This window comes from Stigmatopora nigra, chromosome 13 (assembly GCF_051989575.1).
Source record: "Stigmatopora nigra isolate UIUO_SnigA chromosome 13, RoL_Snig_1.1, whole genome shotgun sequence".
NCBI lineage: Eukaryota > Metazoa > Chordata > Actinopteri > Syngnathiformes > Syngnathidae > Stigmatopora > Stigmatopora nigra.
Genome location: NC_135520.1, coordinates 5,121,866 through 5,140,042, shown reverse-complemented (window position 1 = coordinate 5,140,042; position 18,177 = coordinate 5,121,866). Strand labels below are relative to the sequence as shown.

The following is an 18,177-nucleotide window of genomic DNA, read 5'->3' as shown; positions in this document are numbered from 1 at the left end:
GGAAAAGGAGGCTGTAATATCAGGATTTGAAGCTTGTAAGACAAGAGCAGGTAGGAATTGTGTCTTGATCATAGGAAGACGAGTTGCATTCAGCATCCACGTCCCCCCTGAGAAGAAGACCACAGCGAGAGGATCTAGTACTTTGAATCGTGTTGAGGTTGTCATTGCATCGTCCAATCCAGAAATTATTCAGGTCGCATTTTACAGTGGCTTCCCTATGAATAGTTTGTTATTATATTTTAATTCGAGCATGAAATCCCACCATGACGGTGCTTGGTATAATAAGATAGAAAGGCAAAATGAGTGTTCACGTGGCATAAAATGTGCAAATTGTAGTCACGGAATACCGAGGAGAGGGATCAGCTGCTTAGCAAAAGACGAGCATATCCATCAAGGCCTTGCATGCAAAATGCAAGAAGCGAACACACGTGCAACGCAAACAGCAAGCTTCACTTTTAGCCTTTGGTGTGAAAGGGGGAAAAACAACCATTAAACCCTAAACTAACGCCCTAGAGTCTGATGACAATGGCAATATTTAGCAAAGAAGGAATTCAACCAGCCCACCAGTAATGGTCCCGCATCAATGAGCATTGATCGCGCTTGAACCCCCCCAGCTGAGTCATGTCGGATCGCGAAAGAAGGTAAACACCAAGTAGAGGAGATTAGGCTTTAACTGGATGGGCTGTGGAGCGAGAGATAAGACGGCCTTAAGGAGCTCGCTTCTGATGGGGTTACTTCACAACGGCCAACACGTCAGTGACAACCACTTTCCTGCGGCTAATAGTCTGCGGCAAAAGTGGTTGAGTTTCTTGTACACCATTCTGAACTATTAGTCTCCAGGCAAATTAAGTGCGAACAATGAATTAGAGAACAATTAGTGCCTCAGCAGCCTCCCACACATAGATTCAAAGTGGTCGTTTTATTACAAGACCTCACTACAGCCGTCCAATCTAGGCAAGCGCAACTACAAGTGCTTGTATCTACTGGTTCCTAGTGAAACATCTCTTCTCTGGTGTCACAAGGCCAAATGTCATGCGGAATTACACCCTGTTTTTCTGAAATCACATTATTGTCCATTAGTCATACAACCTCCATGTCCAGTTTTTAGTGGTTGCTTCACAAACCAGTAGGTACAGTAATGGAGGGGTTCAGGAAAAAAAAAAAGGGAAGCTTCATGTATACGGATTTATACATGTCAAACATCATCACTAATAGGGGTTGGCAAAAACATTTAAATGGGCTGTTTTTGTTTATCAAATAATATTTATCTTCTTTTTCCAAGTAGCCCATTTAAAAGGATTATTCTAATGGGCTGTTAATGATTAAAGACGGTAAATACTTACCATCTCATTGTGCAGGCCATATTATTGTTTGTGCGTCCAGAAAGCTATGGACTGATGCAAAGAACTGCACAAATCTTTGTTTGGGCAACCAGTAAAAATTGGAGATGGAGTGATTTTTTGTTTTTTAACATTTACTTATTATAATTATCATACTTTTCTGACAGTTTGATAATGTGATGTCAGACAAACTGGATATGGTTTAGTTCTCTATGAGAAAATAAAACTGCATCGTCAACAGGTTCTGTTCATTTTCAGCAAAGAGCTAATGGTGACAGTGTATCGAGAGTAGGGTTGCCAACACCCCGAAAAAAAAATAGGGGACAGCTAACCATCACTCCTTAGTAAATATGTCCTAGAATAAAAAATGTGTTCTGCATAATTGAAAACATTTAGCATGGCCTAAGTGTCTTGCCTTATATAATTCTAAAACTGTTTTTTATTATGGCACATTAACATATTATATTACTGTTGAGATTATGAAAATAGTTTGATAATCAATTCAAGGTTTTCCCTGCCTACCATTGTTAACTGGGATAAGCTCCAGCGCCCCCACGACCCCAGTAAGGATAAGCGGCTCAGATTAATGTTAATGTGGATACTGACTTTTTGTCTGTATACTTCTGTGTATGAAAGTTAAAAAGGCGAAATTCAACAAGTGACTCACTTTTCTATCATAATTATGAACATGACAGAAATAGTATCATAGGTTATTAAACCTGACAAAATACACCACATAGTTTGCCAATGATGAATCTGCAGAGATGTTTTCGGAGGATGGTTTGTATGATATCCATAATAAAACGGATTTCAGCAATCCAAACGAATTGTGTTGCCCCACAGATGTTCACGCTTTAGATCTGGTTACTACCATCGATACAAAGTATGCTCTCTCACAAGACAGATTCAACAAATGCTTCACCAGCCACCAAACTTCCAGCAATATAAATTGCTCACCTTTATTCAAATTGGAACTTATACAATGTTTGTCTTTATACCTACACAAGCACACACAGGATAGTGTGTGAACATGCCTGCAGATGTCTGCGCAAGGTGCAAAGCAGCTTGAAACCTTTAAGTGTGTGTGTGTACACGTATGTCTGTAGGGCAGGAACTGACCTGAATAACAGAAAGCTTCTTAGCATCCACAAATGACAAACCTCCACAATGACTAAGGCAGACCAAGGTCTTGTGATTCAGACTACAGCGCGTGGGCCGGTTTGCAAACACAAACAGCAACAAACAATGCACCTGTAGCAATCCAAAACATGTAATATGGGCATCTATAGTGTATTCTTCTAATAATGTGTTTGCACAAGAATTTTATAGTACCAAAAAGCACCTTGTCTTTCCATAACAAAATATTCCATATGTATACAGGATTTCTCAAACTGAAAATCAGAAAATATAATTTTTTGAGAAGGAATATACATATAGAGTTGGGAAAAAAAAGAGAATAATGGAGTGGTAAGTTTGGTTAATTAGAGGTACAACAAAGAAATGTGCAACGGACTCCAAATGGTGTCCAATCAATGCTATATTTAACAATCGTTCAAAAATGTTATAGTTTTACAAATTGTTATTTGCACTGAGCTTATGAGAAAAAGTTTATTTATTTTAATTAATGGTACCTCTTTATAACAAGTTATTATCATTGATATAAAATTCCACTTGAGTATTATTGATAAGGCCCCCTACAATTCCATGTTATGATACACTGAAAAAAAATCTGAAGATGGTTGTCTCACAAAAACAAAACGTAAAACATTTCATTGCTTTCGAATTCATTGGGAAGCAAAAACAAAAATTTGCTTAACTTCTGGCAAATTATTTTGCTTTAATGATATGTTAAACTAATCCATATTCATTCTATTTGAGTTCTTACGCAAATAAAAAATGGTTTGGCTATAATTAGAGAAATGGATATCATTTAAACTTCTATTTATAATTCAGTTTTCATACTGTTAAAAAAGTGCACATTCTTTAGGATGTGCAAGCCTGAAATATCCTTTAAAAATATATTTTGGAACAAAGAAGAAATAAAGCTCAATACAAAACATGCAGCGACAGTGACAATATCTATGATGAAAAGTGTTTTAGTTAGCCTTCAAATTTTCTACAATGAGTTAAGACAGATGCATTAGGAAATGTTTAGTTTGAAAGGTTAGCGCTTCTAGTTCCAATATGGAAGAAAAGTACCGGTATGGAGGCTAAAGTTGTCTGTCTCTTAGGCCCAGATTTATTGGATGCTCCAGGATTTGGCGGCTTTCTGGGCCCAGAGTGTTGAGTCTGAGTGGAACACAATTATTTGAAGATTTTTTTTCTTTCAAACCTCCTTCTCGAAACTTTGACTTCAACTTTAAATATTGGCCTTAAAATAACAGGTTTAATGTCATCGAGGTGAAAGCTGTATTCTAATTAAGACAAAAGTAACCCTGAATCACCCGAGTTGTGTTCCAAATTTATTTGGACCAACTAGAACTAAGTTCTAATATCATGTTAAGGAATGTCCAATACTTGTATAATCTTAGATAGGCATCCTAATTGTATGATCACACATTTTTTTTTTTTTTTTTTAAAGATTTGTTAGTGTGTAAAGCACGTATATTCATTGGCTTGGCTTCTTTAACTTCTCACTCTTAGGACCAGATTCAATTTGCATTCAATTTCAAAACAGTAGAAGAGAATGAGGCTTTCTTAACAATAATGGTAATCACTATTTAAATATATATATTTTTAAAAAGACAGCACAATTTAGTTTTGCGTAATCTACGTACCCTTAACTTCCTCTGGAGGTCCAGTGTTCATAGGAAAAGTACTATTTTCTGGCAACAGCACACCTAATTAGAAATTTGGCCTTTGCTTTGCTTCTTGACACCATGTAAAACTTTACAACTTTTATAAAAATCATAATGTGAGGAAATGAATATGAACCATGGCAATATGTTTGCTTCAATTGGCAGTTGGGATGACAAGGCTTACTACAAAATGCATCCTCACAAAGTCCATAATGTGTTAAAATTACTTCATCCAAATGCAAATGAACATTTTCATTGCACTGTTATGCTTAATAAACCAAGTACTCAAAGGTAGCATGTATCAACATTATGTCCAGTACAAAAGCTTGGATACATACCAGCTCAAGAAATGTATTCTCCAGTGATCTATATTCTGGCGAGGTCTTGTTGAACAGATCGTCAGAAAACATCATGTTCGTCACCCTCAGGCTAAAGAAAACAACTAGGTCTCTGCTCTGCTGCACTGCGGCCATTACGGGTGTACTGGCTTTTCTTGAGGCTGGGACAGCTGTGGAGTGATCGTCAGCCTCTGAAGGGTATACAACACTACCGCTGTCCTCCCCTAGAGCCTCAGTCCTTTCAGTTCTCGCTTGTTTTGGCTCCACATCATCCTGCATATTGGAGTTGTCTGAAAGGGGTTTTGACAATGTTGGGGTTATTCCTTTTGAAACATCTGTAACGTTCTCACTGGAGACTGTATTGGGGTAGTAGTCACTGTGGGTCTCACTAGGGCTTTGGCTGACTTTATCCATGGCTTCATTAGAAACAATGCTGGGTGCTATCGTGCTGAATAAGTCGGAGACTTCATGGGCTTCAACTGGACCGTCACTCGTCCCTTTACTGATAGCTTGAGTGGTGACAATGCTCGGGGTTTCACTAGGCACTACGCTGCTAGCTTCACTGTGGGACTCACTGGAAAATTCACTTAAGATTTCAACTGGATTGTGAGTCATGCTGGGGGTTTGAGTGGAGAAATTGTGCAAGACTTCCATGGAGATCTCTGTTTGGGCCTCACCATTGACCACTGAAGGGACTGTGTTGAATGCATCGCCAGGTGCTTCACTGTAGACTTCAATTGAGACAAAACTGGGAGCAATGCTAGGAGATCTATTGGGGACATTAGAGGTGACAACACCAGGAGCTTCACTTGAAACCTTGTTGGGATCAACGGTGGGAACTGCTTTAGAGACTTCCGTGGGGGATTCACTAGGTAAATCACTGGAGATGTGGACTAAACTGGAGACCTTAATGGGGACATCACCAATAGTAGTAAGTATTTTACTGGAGATCTTTGTTGGGATCTCACTGGGAATTTCACTTGAGACTTCATTTGAAATTATGCTAGAGGCCTCACTAGGCGTTTCATTATGGACTTTAGTGGATACCTGAATAGGAACTTCATTAAGAGACTCATCGTTAGTTACACTGGAGGCTTCGATTGGGGCTTTGCTGGTGACAAATAATACTTCATTGGTGACTTCAATGGAAGCATCACCCTCGTTTAGAAGTGATGGTTTTGGCTCCGTGTTGGGCTCGGTTTCCATGTTTATAACGGCATCCTCATGGGATAATTCAGATTCCGTGGCAGGAAGGTGAGCTTCATCAATGATCACTACCACTTGATGGGACTTTGTTGGTGACGCATCTAAGAAGTCATTCTCTCCTGCGTTTGCTTCTTCGTGTTCTTGCAAGAGAAAAACATATTCAGAACATGTTTACACTGAGAAATTATAAATTTAAAACCTCACCTCCACTGTTAACTGCAGTTGCACTTGGGTCCTTGATCTCCACTTGTCCCGATTCCTGAATGGCTCCTGGTGTTATACTTAACATGATAATGTCAGTCATCTCCCCTGAAATATCACCTGTAGATGCCTCCTCCACTGCAGCTCCCATTAGCCTCTCATCAGCAGTAGGTGCAGAAATTGATTCTGGTAGTGTGGTCACAAAGGACAGCACAGAAGTATCTGTTTGAGATTGTATTTTGATACTTTCAAATGTGCTTTCTGTTGCGGCTATGGTGGGTTGAAACGTTGAAATGCTGTCCTCAACTATGATTTTGACACCTGGGGTGTACAAGCTGAGCTCTGAATCGGGGTAGGCTGTGGTAACTGAAAACAACAAGAAAATTGATCGTTTTCTCTTCATCAGTTTTGCTTGAATAGTGTGAATGTTTGCTCACCAGCTTCAAAGGTTAATTTCTGGATGTCCAGTGGAAGTGATGGCTCTTTTTGTAAAGCTTTCAACATCACATGCCTTAATTTTGGAGTATCCACATTTGCCTGCCAGTCTAAAGACTCTGGATCATCACTCAGCTCAATGTCTCCATCAAACACTGCAGCATATTGAAGAGTCACATCCTCCGAGCTGATAAAGACAAAAAGTCAAATCACAAAGCTGAAGAGGTAGCAGATTGCTTGTGGGTTGTGCAGCCAGCCAATAAACATACAGAAATGCAAGTGTGCATCAAATCTGTTCATATATTGGTTTTGTATCAATAGTTAGATATTTAAAATGTAATAATCTTTCTATTTAACTCTAATTTAAATCATAGTCGACTAACCTGAATCCCAACAAACGGATTTCTTTGAATCCTGGAATTTTTTTAAGTGCATGAACCATCTATCAAAAGAAAAAAGCATAAATGATATAAAAGTAAATATATAACAATGTGGAGCTCTTTGCTTGTTTTGGACAATTATGTATTTGGTTCTTGCAAGAACCCAAACATCGAAAGAGGACTAAAGACCTCAAAAATCCCTACATCCCTCGGGAAATTGTACCTTGTCGGTTATTTCTCCAGTGATGTCTTCAGCGTCAGCTGCCTGAGGATCATGCAGTAGCTCAATATAGGATGGCTCCACAATGGTAGCGTTAAACTCAACAATGTGCTCCCCATAGTTCTCTTGTATCATTTTTGGCTGTTCCTTTGTCTGGTAAAGACAAAGTTGTTATTCAGAGCAGCCATTCTCATGTAAAATATTACGCAGAGACTTTAAATACCATATCATCTTCTGTTGGAATCAAAATCACTGGGGGGGTCCAAGTGCCTAAAACCAAAAAGGAAATATGTTAACAGACTGCTGTTTCTCAACCAAAATTAAATACATAGTATAGTAAGCATGTTACTTGTTTTTAACTCACATTCCACTCCCGGTTCCGGTGTTTCCAATACAACACTGATTGAAGGACAAAAAAAAAAAAAACTGGTTAAATTTTTGGCGATTAAAATTAAGGAAGAAACACATCTGAATCTAAATTGGCTATTTCACATACTGGGCAACAACAACAACCATCAAGAAAATAATGTTTTGGAAAGATGACGGTAGACATACCCATCAAGCTGAGCCTGCTCAGCTACTCTCTGAAAGTCAAAAAATATCATCATGTTTCATCAGTGTCAACCATAGTGTATTAGTATTCATACTAGTAATGATACACCGACTCCCTAAAGTTATATTAAAGTAAATCAACTCAAATCGGTTTGAATTTAAGCAGAATGATGGCTGACTCATTACAACAATCATGGAGCAAAGGTCATGAATTGATATCTATTGTATACTAGTTTGCATGTTCTCCCAAGGTGTATAGATTCTTGTTTACTCACATAATCAAAAATAAGCATTCTAGTTTAATTGAAGACTTGAAATTGTCCCAAAATGGCAATATAAGTTCATTAAATATGTTTGGTTGCTTTTGTAGGGGGGGGGGGCTATATCTGCTCTGCCACTCACTGGCATCCAGTAAGGGTGAACATTAAGATTCCAGTCTGCTCACTGGGGAATATTGAACCACAAAAGACAACTATTGCATCACTTACTTGGGCTACCATTTCCAAATGCTCTTGAGAACTACTGAAGTTTTGAGCCAGGTCGTCCATACAAAGATTTTCATGTTGGCAGGAATAAACCCACGATCGGTACTCCTCCGTGTTAGGTACCCTGTCCAGGAAAATACGAAAGGCCTCCCAAATGGCTTCCTGACAAACTGAAAAAAAAGATGTGACTTTTTGTTAACAACAAATTCACTAATTGGAAAGCCCGTACTTGGGATCAAACCCTCGATCTCAGAACTGTGACACGCTAACCATTCGTGTTTATTTTAACTTAATGACAGTTTTGTTTTTGACTCTGATTGAAAACCAATTTAATTAAATGTGTAATTATGAAAAGCTCAATGGATGAATGGAGCACGGCAAAATGAGACGAATGAAATTATATGAGGAAATGGGGAATAAATTACTATAAACTAATTATTGCATTTTCATAATTAATCTTACAATCAGCATTATGATTATACATTACAAATCCATATCACACACCCGTGTGCCGCTTAAAATATTTGAGTACAACACCAAAAATAATACAATGATATAATTAATAATGCAGAAAGGATTTTAAAAAGGAAATTAAAATAGGTCACATGCTTCTTCGGTGTTTGTGCTCTTGTCCAACATTATCTTTATTCCCTAGTAAATTAATTTCTACAAGGAGCGATTATATTTGCACCACCAATATCATCTGGCTTTACTTTTTAAATTACATAGTGGAGCCATATCTGTTCTCAACTTAGTATATATTTTAAAACTCAAGGTGGTCATTCTAAAGCTCTGCTTGACTATTTGGTGGACAAAAAACATTTGCATATAAATGCACGATATCAAGACATCCTTTCTGTCTTTATTCAAAAAGATATGCCTTCTGCTTTTACTGTTATTGATGTGTCAGTTTTTTGTTTGGTTTTGTTTTAGGGGGGGATTTCGCTTTATTTTCCAATCCCTTTTAGAACAGAAAAGCATATTTTAGAGGAATTTGTAAAGACACAATGCTCAAGGGAATAAACAACCTTGCTTTGTGATCGGACAGACATGAGATTGATATTTTTCCCTCTCAATGTGTTCAGTAATAGTTGAGCATATATTGACAAAAGCACGCAACTAAAAGACAATGCCGACTTGTAGCAGAAATCTCCTTAAAAAAAAACATAAAAGATCAGACAGGCAAGAAACACATCTTGTTTGTGCAATCTGCAAAAATGATTGATTGCCCCAAGGTTTTAAAGGAGTATCAAGTAAATGACCAAAAAGAGGAAAACACACAGAATCGTCAACAGATATGAATCACAATATGAATGTTTGTTTTTAATAAGAAAAAGATTTTATCTTCTCCACTGAACTAAACAAAAATCACAACAAGGTATACAAATTAATCTCAAATCTCATCTGAATACACTAAGGCAACATAAAATGACCTCTCAATGCAGCATCACAAAAAATCTTGGATGCACAAAAAGAAAAAGAAAATGTTCTCAATGTCTAGGAATAAGAATTCCCAATAGTATTGAGTAAATGAAAAGAAACAAATAGCTTTTTATGAGGCTTATTGGTTTTGTTATTATGATGAAAATATTATTAAGGCATGTTAAGACCAAATACCATATTTAAATGTGTAAAAAATATATATAAAAACATTTACTTACCTTTCCCACATGATCATATTTAACTTTTTTAAGCATATATGTTAGATACCCTTACCTCTATAAATAAATGTATTTAAGATCAATAAATGCATAAAAATCCACAGTAAATACCTCGAAGCTTGTAGTAGGCTCGATGGCTGCCAATGACAGCTTTCATGGACTCATGGGGGCATACTTTGACACCGGTTGTGAGAATGGTTGACCTCCTCCTCCGATGTCCCTCCTCACCAGCTTTCGCTTCTTTGCTGTTGTATTTCGTCATTCTAGAAGCTTGTAAAAAGTGCCTATATCTCACATCCCGGAGTCCCGAAATACCATGATCCTGGCTTTCTGCAAATAAGATAAACAGAAAGTATTTTAATCATTATGCATTATGTATTTTATTAACACTATATAGGATTGAGATAACTTTGCACTTAGAAGAGTCACAGTTAAAATACATCGATACACATGAAATACTGATTTAAAAAACAGTTAATGCAATATTTAACCAATCATTTATTCATTTTCTATACCACGTATCCCAACTTGGGTCACGGTGGGTGTTGGAGCCTATCCCAGTTAACTTTAGGCACCATGTGGGAGACATTAGGCACAAGGAGACAGACAATCATAATGCACACACTCATACCTAGGGGCAATTTAGAGTGTTCGATCTGTTATAGAGATCAACACGTTAGCCAATAAGGGCATGTGGACACAGACAAGGTGTGATACAATTCTCACGTGCAGGAGACCTCCACTCGGACAGCAATTGCAAATAGAAGCTTGTTCAGGGCTGTTATAGAAGCTGGTAAGAGAGCTGTTAGTATTGCATCAGAGGTGTTTGAGAAGAAAAGTCAATGCTGTCATGCCAGGTGGCCACTATCAGGGCTCCTTAAGACAATAAGCCAGGATTTAAGAGCCCCCAAACACAGACGGGAAATCGTCAAACCTCTGAATTATCAAATAACGGCTTCCGAAAACGAAAGATTTTCTTCGTCTTCCTTGTTAGTTTTAGGGAGAAAAACAAAATGGGAGATCAATTCTGCAACGTGATCCTCTTTAGATTCTGGCAGGCAAGATGGACTTGGACATATAATTGTCAGACAGAGCGCAAACAGCTTTCGGGTTGTTTTGTTTGTGTAAATGTTTGCCATGGATGCAAGCTTTGTTGTTTTTATGGCCTTCACAAAACTCCTTTTGGCAATACACTGTAGGTTTACATAACACTAGTAAATAGATTGTTACATAGTTTAACGAATATCCAAATACAAGATCTAACTAATAGTTGAAGATAAAGGCCTATTTCTGCACTTAAATTTTTTTTTGAATCCTTAATTAATGTTCAAAATCAAATGCTCAGGGGCCAACTATCCATTGAAACAGATTTTATACCCGAGTGAAAAGAATGTTAAGTGAGAAATGGAAAGTTGCAGAAGCCTTGAAACTTATGAGAACCCGAATATGATAGCCTTTTTTGTGTGTAGTGTTATTATTTTAGCAGTGATGTGGCCTCTACATCAGTTCATCGTGAAGAGTTGGTCCAAAACGCTATTTACTGGTCCATCTACATTCCTACCATTAACTATGGTCACGAGCTATAGGGATGCGACCAAAATAACAATATTGTGGATATAAGTGGGCCCTATAAGTTTCTTCCAAGGTATCCAAGGTCTCCCTTACAGATTGGGAAAGACGTCCAATCATCCGAGAGGAGCTCAGAGTAGATTGTTGCTCCTCCGCATCAAGAAGTGCCAAATGAGGTAGCTTGAGATCAAACCAACATGCCTCTAGGAAGTCTCCCTAGTGAGTTGATCTGTGCTTGTCACACTTGGAGGAGAAGCAGGGCCAAACTAAGGACACACTGTGAAGACTATGTTTCCCGGCTGGCCAAGGAACACCTTGGAATCTTCCCAAAGCAGGATTGCGATATACATTTTTGGGTTGTAAGAATGACAGAAGGCCTAAGACTAGCCTGAAAAAAAATGTGATTCGCTCAATTGGTGAGAGTTGAGAACTCTTTGATAGCATCATCAGTGGCTCTCATCGCATTCAACACAACTTTTTCCTAATTTCCCAATCAAAACTTTGTCAGTTGCCGCAGTTGGCTCAGACAAATTAGCAGCAACAGCATAATTTTTTGTATCAGCGGCCAGGACACTTTAGACCACAGGCTGTCGGGAAATGTCGGGAACTTCCCAATGACTGGTCTGGACCGGTCCTCATCTAATTGCCAGCTAACAGCAGGTGCCATTCTGACAACTGGGTAAGTTTTTTCTCTTCGGTCGTTTTTGTTCAATAGAAGCGTGTTTAAATATTTGCACTGATAGTAAATAATGTTTCGTATTTACCTTTAGCATAAATCTTTCACCTACAACCACAATCTTCATTCATTCATTTTCTGAAACCTTGATGTCTAAGGGTCAATTTCTTCAATTTATTTTGCCTTCCTCCATCTATTCATTTTCTATAGCAGTAATCCTCATGAGGATGAATTGGTATACAAAGCCTAACAGAGACAAGGCTGTTCCCATGGTGTTTATTTTTTTTTATTAACTTAGCCAGGCAGATACTTATGAATATAAAATGGTATAACATTGACAAAGTTTATACTATAATATGGTGACAACATTGCTAAAGTGACAGAACTGTAATACTGGATGAGACACAGTACTGAAATGTCGTGGACAAAAGGTGACAATGTGTCCTTCATGCACCTTATTACTAATTGAAAAGTGAAAGAAGAGGGTGATAAAAACGTTCAATGCGCAGAAATGTGACTCAGAGAAAAGGATTCAGCATGGGTGTGTTTCCCTTCACGGCAGCCTTGGAGATCGACAATCCAAACCACATCCTTCAGTTTTCCTCATGAATGAGCAGCAGGGCATCGTTGAAAGACTTTGTGAATAGGGCACCGCTGACATGATCATTCACTAATCATTTAAACTTTTGTGAAAAGCTTTGTGTCTCTGTTTTTCTATTGCTTTGCCTCACAAGAGCATAGATCAATGTATTGAATTGTGAACTCTCCTTGACATGTGAAAGGCAATTGTGAAATGCTATTACGTTACCCTGCATAAACACATGCACAAATCTAAACTCTAAATGGCCCCAAACATGAATCAACAAATAACATTTTCTGAGGAGGCCATAAGTCACACTGTATTCATAAGAGGAAAAATTGTGCGAGAGAATCATTCGTGCTGCAATGTTAGAAATGAGAAGCTGTGGGATTTGTTGCCCTAAACAATAATGTAAAATCAATGAAGCACCTTAAAACCCATCCATAAATTATCAGTCACTTATCTTTACAACAGTTGCAGGGGTGCAGGATTCGATTTCAACCAACAATGGGCAGCAGGCAAATTACACTCTGGATTGAGTGCCAGCCAATTGCAGAGCACTCATGGACACAATCATTTGAACATAGTAGGCAAGTAACTGCTGATACATCATCACTCCATGATTTTCTATTTGTACCATCCATGCCATGCAGGTGACCCAAGAAAACCAGTTTACTCTTCCATCTTGCCTACGATAAACAGTGAGCCACAAGCACGCATCTCTCCGTGTGAGAGGAATGTTGGTGAGAAAGAGATTTGCAGTTTTAACTCCTCCAGCAGTGCAAAATGCTAATCCTTCCGGCACCATAAAATTGCTCAAACCTGGTCGGACATGCCTACCCAACGAGCCCAAGGCATAAGTGCAGACTTGCGCCTACAGCGAAAATATTGCCTTTTGATGTCTATTTTTCTTTTTCAAAATTCTCCCATTTGTGAGAGTGACAATTTGAAGTGGGGTTTGCATTTGGTTGGCAAGTAGTAGTCCAAATCATACTGCCTCTCTCACCCATAACTGTTATGAGAACAAAAGCTAGGGAAAATATTGGCGAATAACTAATGAATGCAATCTAAAACCGTTTTTGGCTCTCATGCAAACTATACTAACTAAACTACCATGCATTAAAATGATTTTTTTTTTGACAGACAAGAATCAAATGAGTTTTTTTATTTTAATTTTGTTTCTGCACATGCACAGCCACGTGGAGGAAGGCCGAGGGGCCATAATTGTCGACGCATGTGCATGAGGCAGCCCAGTGGAGTTATGAGCCAGAAAAGATTAGTGTCCTGTGACGCTGGGAACAGAATGGCTTTTGTTTCCTACAGCGTAATGAGCTCAAGGGGGCACATCACACCAATCAACACACCAGACATTATCACATTATACTATCCACGCACACACAACCACCTGTTTTGTTCATGCTGTATACCTGTTATTTTCAACTGATAAAGTTTCTCATTTAAAATGGCAATGTTGCCCCTTGATTGTCCTAGAAAATATCACTGCCCCACAAAATTAGGTATACCTGCCTCCAGCCATTCAAATGAAAAATGGAACCAATTATTCTGCCTTAAAATCCACTTCAATTCATAAATTTTAGTTGGTTATTAATTTGAATATCATTTATAGTGGTATCCAACCACATTACAACATAAAGATTTTTGATATTTTCCTTCTCCCATGTAGTAAAGCTAAACCTTAAAAATACTATTTTAATGGATATTGAAATGCTCTTTTTAACTTAGAATTTGCTTGTTTTACCTGTGATACTACCTACCAAAATTCTATTTATTCTAAAACATTATTTATATTCAATATATAAATGCATATGTATATTATAGTTATTGTTTAAGCCCAAATACTTATCAAATTATTATGAATCTTATATAAACTGCAAATTCATGACAGCACCCAAATATCTGAGCTTACGAAAATGGTGAACATTGTTGACATTTAATCATCACATGATAGACTTTCACTCAGCAAAATGACTCGATAAGGAAGCCAACTGCACTAGTTTTTTACATCCATATAATTACAATCGTTAAAGAAAATAAGTGGTATTAATTGTCCACCTTTTTAGCCTTTATTATACCATTAATAATGTCAATACATCCAATAAAATGATGCTGAAAAATTATAAAGACCAATTTTACTTGTTGAATTTGGCATCACATCATAATAGTATAGTATATTTTTTGGTGGACTGCGTAATTCTAATGATAACGTGAAAGGCACCTTATAGAGATCCCAACCCAAAAATAAAAAACAACTCTTCACTGTAGTAGCAAGTACCCTAAAACAACTTCAAATACATTACATCAGACAAATAATATTTCAGTGATGTACTGTATGTTTCCTAATTACTTTGTGTGTACCACACAAATTATTTACTATAAAATATTAAAACCAAATAAATTACAAAGGCATACTAAATATTAACGGAGCATGTTTTTCTATTTGACTGTTACGACATTAATTGTTTAATATTAAAGAACACAGTAGAGTTCTCCACTACTCCACACTAAATTTTCCATGTATTCTATTTTGTTTCTTATTTCTTCTTTCATTAAGATACAACACAATGTTTCTTATACAATATAATTTCTTTCCAACATATTTTGTTTCTCATTTCTCATCTCATTAAAATGAAACGAAATTTCCCTTAGGCGTTATCACTGATTTAGGAGCAGCGGAGTCACACTTTGCCTCATAATTAAATCAAAGTTACCTATGAAAATAACTGCAAACATTTAAGGTTGTCCTCAGCAAAATAGCGATTATCAGTTACCAATTATCCTCTGAATTAAATTCTAACACCAGAATCGAATGATTTGATTGTATGTAACCAATTAATGATGTCATCATTCTTCTAAAACAGGAATCAAGTCTTTTAAAATGCTTTCTTACCTTTAACTTGCCTGGCTTGGATGCCAAGCAGACACCAAAAAAATAAAAATAGTCCAAATTTAAAAAGCATTGTGGGTTAATTTCCAAAATGGAACATATCCAGGATGTCTTTTCTTAGAGCCAGTCTACATGTGTCCTCATCAGTGCCGTTTAATTTGTCGTCTAAGTTCCTTGGTGCCGCGGTCGGATCCTAGTGGCTAGAGCAGGCGGCTTCATGGATGGACGAACTGTGAGCGAAGGAGGTAAAGAGGAAAGACGGGCTGGGACACGTTGGGGATCTCGGCTGGAGCTCAGGCCTCTTCCCGTCCAAGCGGCAACAGTGATGAGGTTAAGACAGCAAATTCCTTTTAGGGTCTAATCTCTTTACCTTCTTCTCACAGCTCGTAATCTCCCACGTGGCTGCCCGGCCTCATCCGGTTAGCCACCTTCTGGACACCGGGGAACCCTATCGGCTGAACAAACGTTTGAGTCGCTTCCAAACAACCTGCTCCGTTTTCCTGCCCACTCCGCTTTGGCCTGCACGTTCCCCTAATTCTGCAGAGACAACTGTGCAGTAATGTGGCACAGAGGGCCTCTATTTATCTGTGCCAACAATGAGCTTTTTTCCACTCATTATGCAACCCAACATGTTGCTTGGAAGCCCGTGTAGGTCCAAGCTATTCAATAGCAGGAACTTTGGATAATGTCAGTTTGAAGGGTTTAACTAGAATCAACTTCTTTTTTAACTGCTTGATTTTTATTTTACTCATCTCCAAGCATATTTCACTGTATTAGCTGATGATACTGCCAATGTTGCTCTTTTGCAAATACGTAATAAAAGAGCACTTAAGCATAGAACCGTTCTTTCATTATTTGTGAACATAACGCACACTCTGATAGTGACGTCTAAAATCCACTGCATGAAAAAGACTGGCTCCCTCCATTCAATTTCTATAACAAGTGCCTGAAGCATCAAAAAGTGTCCGGCAATGGAGAGGAACGTTGTTTTTTTTTTAAGATTATTATTGTATTGATGTTTCAATTTTTTGTGTTTTCCGTAATACGCTTTGGTAGTACAGCAGTAGTCTTTTAGAAAGCACTGAGTTACATTGATTTTTGCTATCCCCATCCGTATATAGAGATCAAGCAGTTATTTCTTCCAGGGTCTCCTTTCTCTCAATCGGTCCTCAATTGCTGGTTTTGGTTCTATTGTCTTTTTTTTGATTGCTTTTTATCTCTGTCTGACTCATACTCATAAGTATGCGCTAGCCGGTGATATTTCTACTGTCATGATTTGTTGTTTGTTTACACATTTCACAGTGTTCTTTTATACAAAAGCATATTTTCAGGTGAAGCCATTCATTCATTTTCCGCATTGTTTTCACTGACAAGATACACAAGGGGTGCTGAAGCTATCCTAGTAGGTGGAGGGAAAGGAAAGACGGGCTTGGACTGAATTGTATGCCACCCAATCAATCGCAGGGCATACTGAGATGAACAATCATTTACGCTCACACTCGTACAGAATGACAATTTGGAGTGATCAACCCATCCTACTTTGCATTTATGGGGCATGTCGGAGAAAACTTAAATACCCAGGGAAAACCCACAGAGGGGAGAACATGCAAACTCCATTGTGGCCCAAGAAAATGTCAATTCATCAGTTACAAAGACTTGGAAAGCATCTATTCAGTTTCAACAGCATATTCAAATGCTTTGCATGTCACAAGCAAAATGACAAACTAAGTCAACCATCAATTAACTCTAGATACGACTTTGGCAGGGTGGCACAAACGTGTTGGCATGTGTCCTCAATTGTTGTTGGGGCGTATCAGGGCGGGAAGTCTCCGTATGGCAAGTCTCCACCCTCAACTCCTTCTGTGAACAGGATAAGCCGCTCATGTAAGTTGCTAACAAATTGCTGCTGTAAATAAGCCTCTTCAAGACCAACCTAATCCCTCCTGCCTTTTTTCTGACACACAAATCTCAATTTGGAACCAGTCAGGGCTGAGGCGTGACACACTGTGAAGCAATATTTAATAGCTGTTGTGTTGTTTGGTTGCTGTTGCGCACGTGCATGATGGCGTGTGCATGCATGTTTTATTATATTTGTAATAGATTTGGTTGTGTATCCATCCATTTTCTCCAGAGCTTGTTGTCATTAGGGTCGCAGGTGAGCTGGAACATATTTAAGGTGACTTTGGCTGAGAGGCGGAATGTACATTATACTGTTTCCCAGCCAATCTCAGCGGCATATAAGACAAAAATAATCATGTTCTTTGAAATTCACTCCTAGAATATATTAGAATATAGTTAGTGAAATTGCATTCTTTTAGCAATTGATTTGAATGTTGCAATTCAAACCCTGAAATGTCTTGTGTAAAGCAAAAATTTGATAGCACCTAAAATAGCCCCAAAAATGTCAACAAATATAATAACTAAAAAGGTAAATGTATACTTATGTGGCACATTTATCTATTTGTTTTCACTGTGTGCAAAATGCTTCACATTCACCCATTCACATCCACATTCGCAAACCAATAGTGCTGCTGCCAACCCACGTCATTGAGTTCTCTCTCTACCCATGGCCCGGCTGCATCAAAATAGAATGCATCCTCTGCACAAATGTACAAGGGGTTACGAGCCAAAAAATGGTTGAGGAAACTTGGGAAGATAAGCGGTGACATAAACCACCTACTACGTTTAGAGATGCTCTTTTTACCCTCATGTAGACAGCCTTTTTGACCCCTCTTTTGAACCATCTGTCATCTCCCAAGAGAGTAAGCACATTTTTGTCCTCAAAAGAATGTTTCTACAGATAGCAAAGCCTTTACTTGAGGATGTAGCCT

General features: G+C 38.1%; 1 protein-coding gene across 3 annotated transcripts in view; it reads right to left on the bottom strand.

The window, feature by feature from the left end:
- Positions 1-18,177, bottom strand: part of impg1b (interphotoreceptor matrix proteoglycan 1b) — a 28,381-nt gene that overhangs the window by 4,565 nt on the left and 5,639 nt on the right. For 2 of the 3 annotated variants that reach the window (XM_077730669.1, XM_077730670.1), the window contains exons 3-12: positions 9,728-9,946; positions 7,959-8,125; positions 7,474-7,502; positions 7,283-7,317; positions 7,142-7,188; positions 6,922-7,071; positions 6,702-6,760; positions 6,321-6,505; positions 5,887-6,249; positions 4,477-5,822 (exon numbers count right to left, since the gene is read on the bottom strand). In XM_077730669.1, the coding sequence (XP_077586795.1) occupies positions 4,477-5,822; positions 5,887-6,249; positions 6,321-6,505; positions 6,702-6,760; positions 6,922-7,071; positions 7,142-7,188; positions 7,283-7,317; positions 7,474-7,502; positions 7,959-8,125; positions 9,728-9,946 (2,600 nt within the window). Of the gene's footprint in view, positions 1-4,476; positions 5,823-5,886; positions 6,250-6,320; positions 6,506-6,701; positions 6,761-6,921; positions 7,072-7,141; positions 7,189-7,282; positions 7,318-7,473; positions 7,503-7,958; positions 8,126-9,727; positions 9,947-15,349; positions 15,880-18,177 lie in introns of those variants that run through there. The other variant, XM_077730668.1, reaches the window with a different exon arrangement.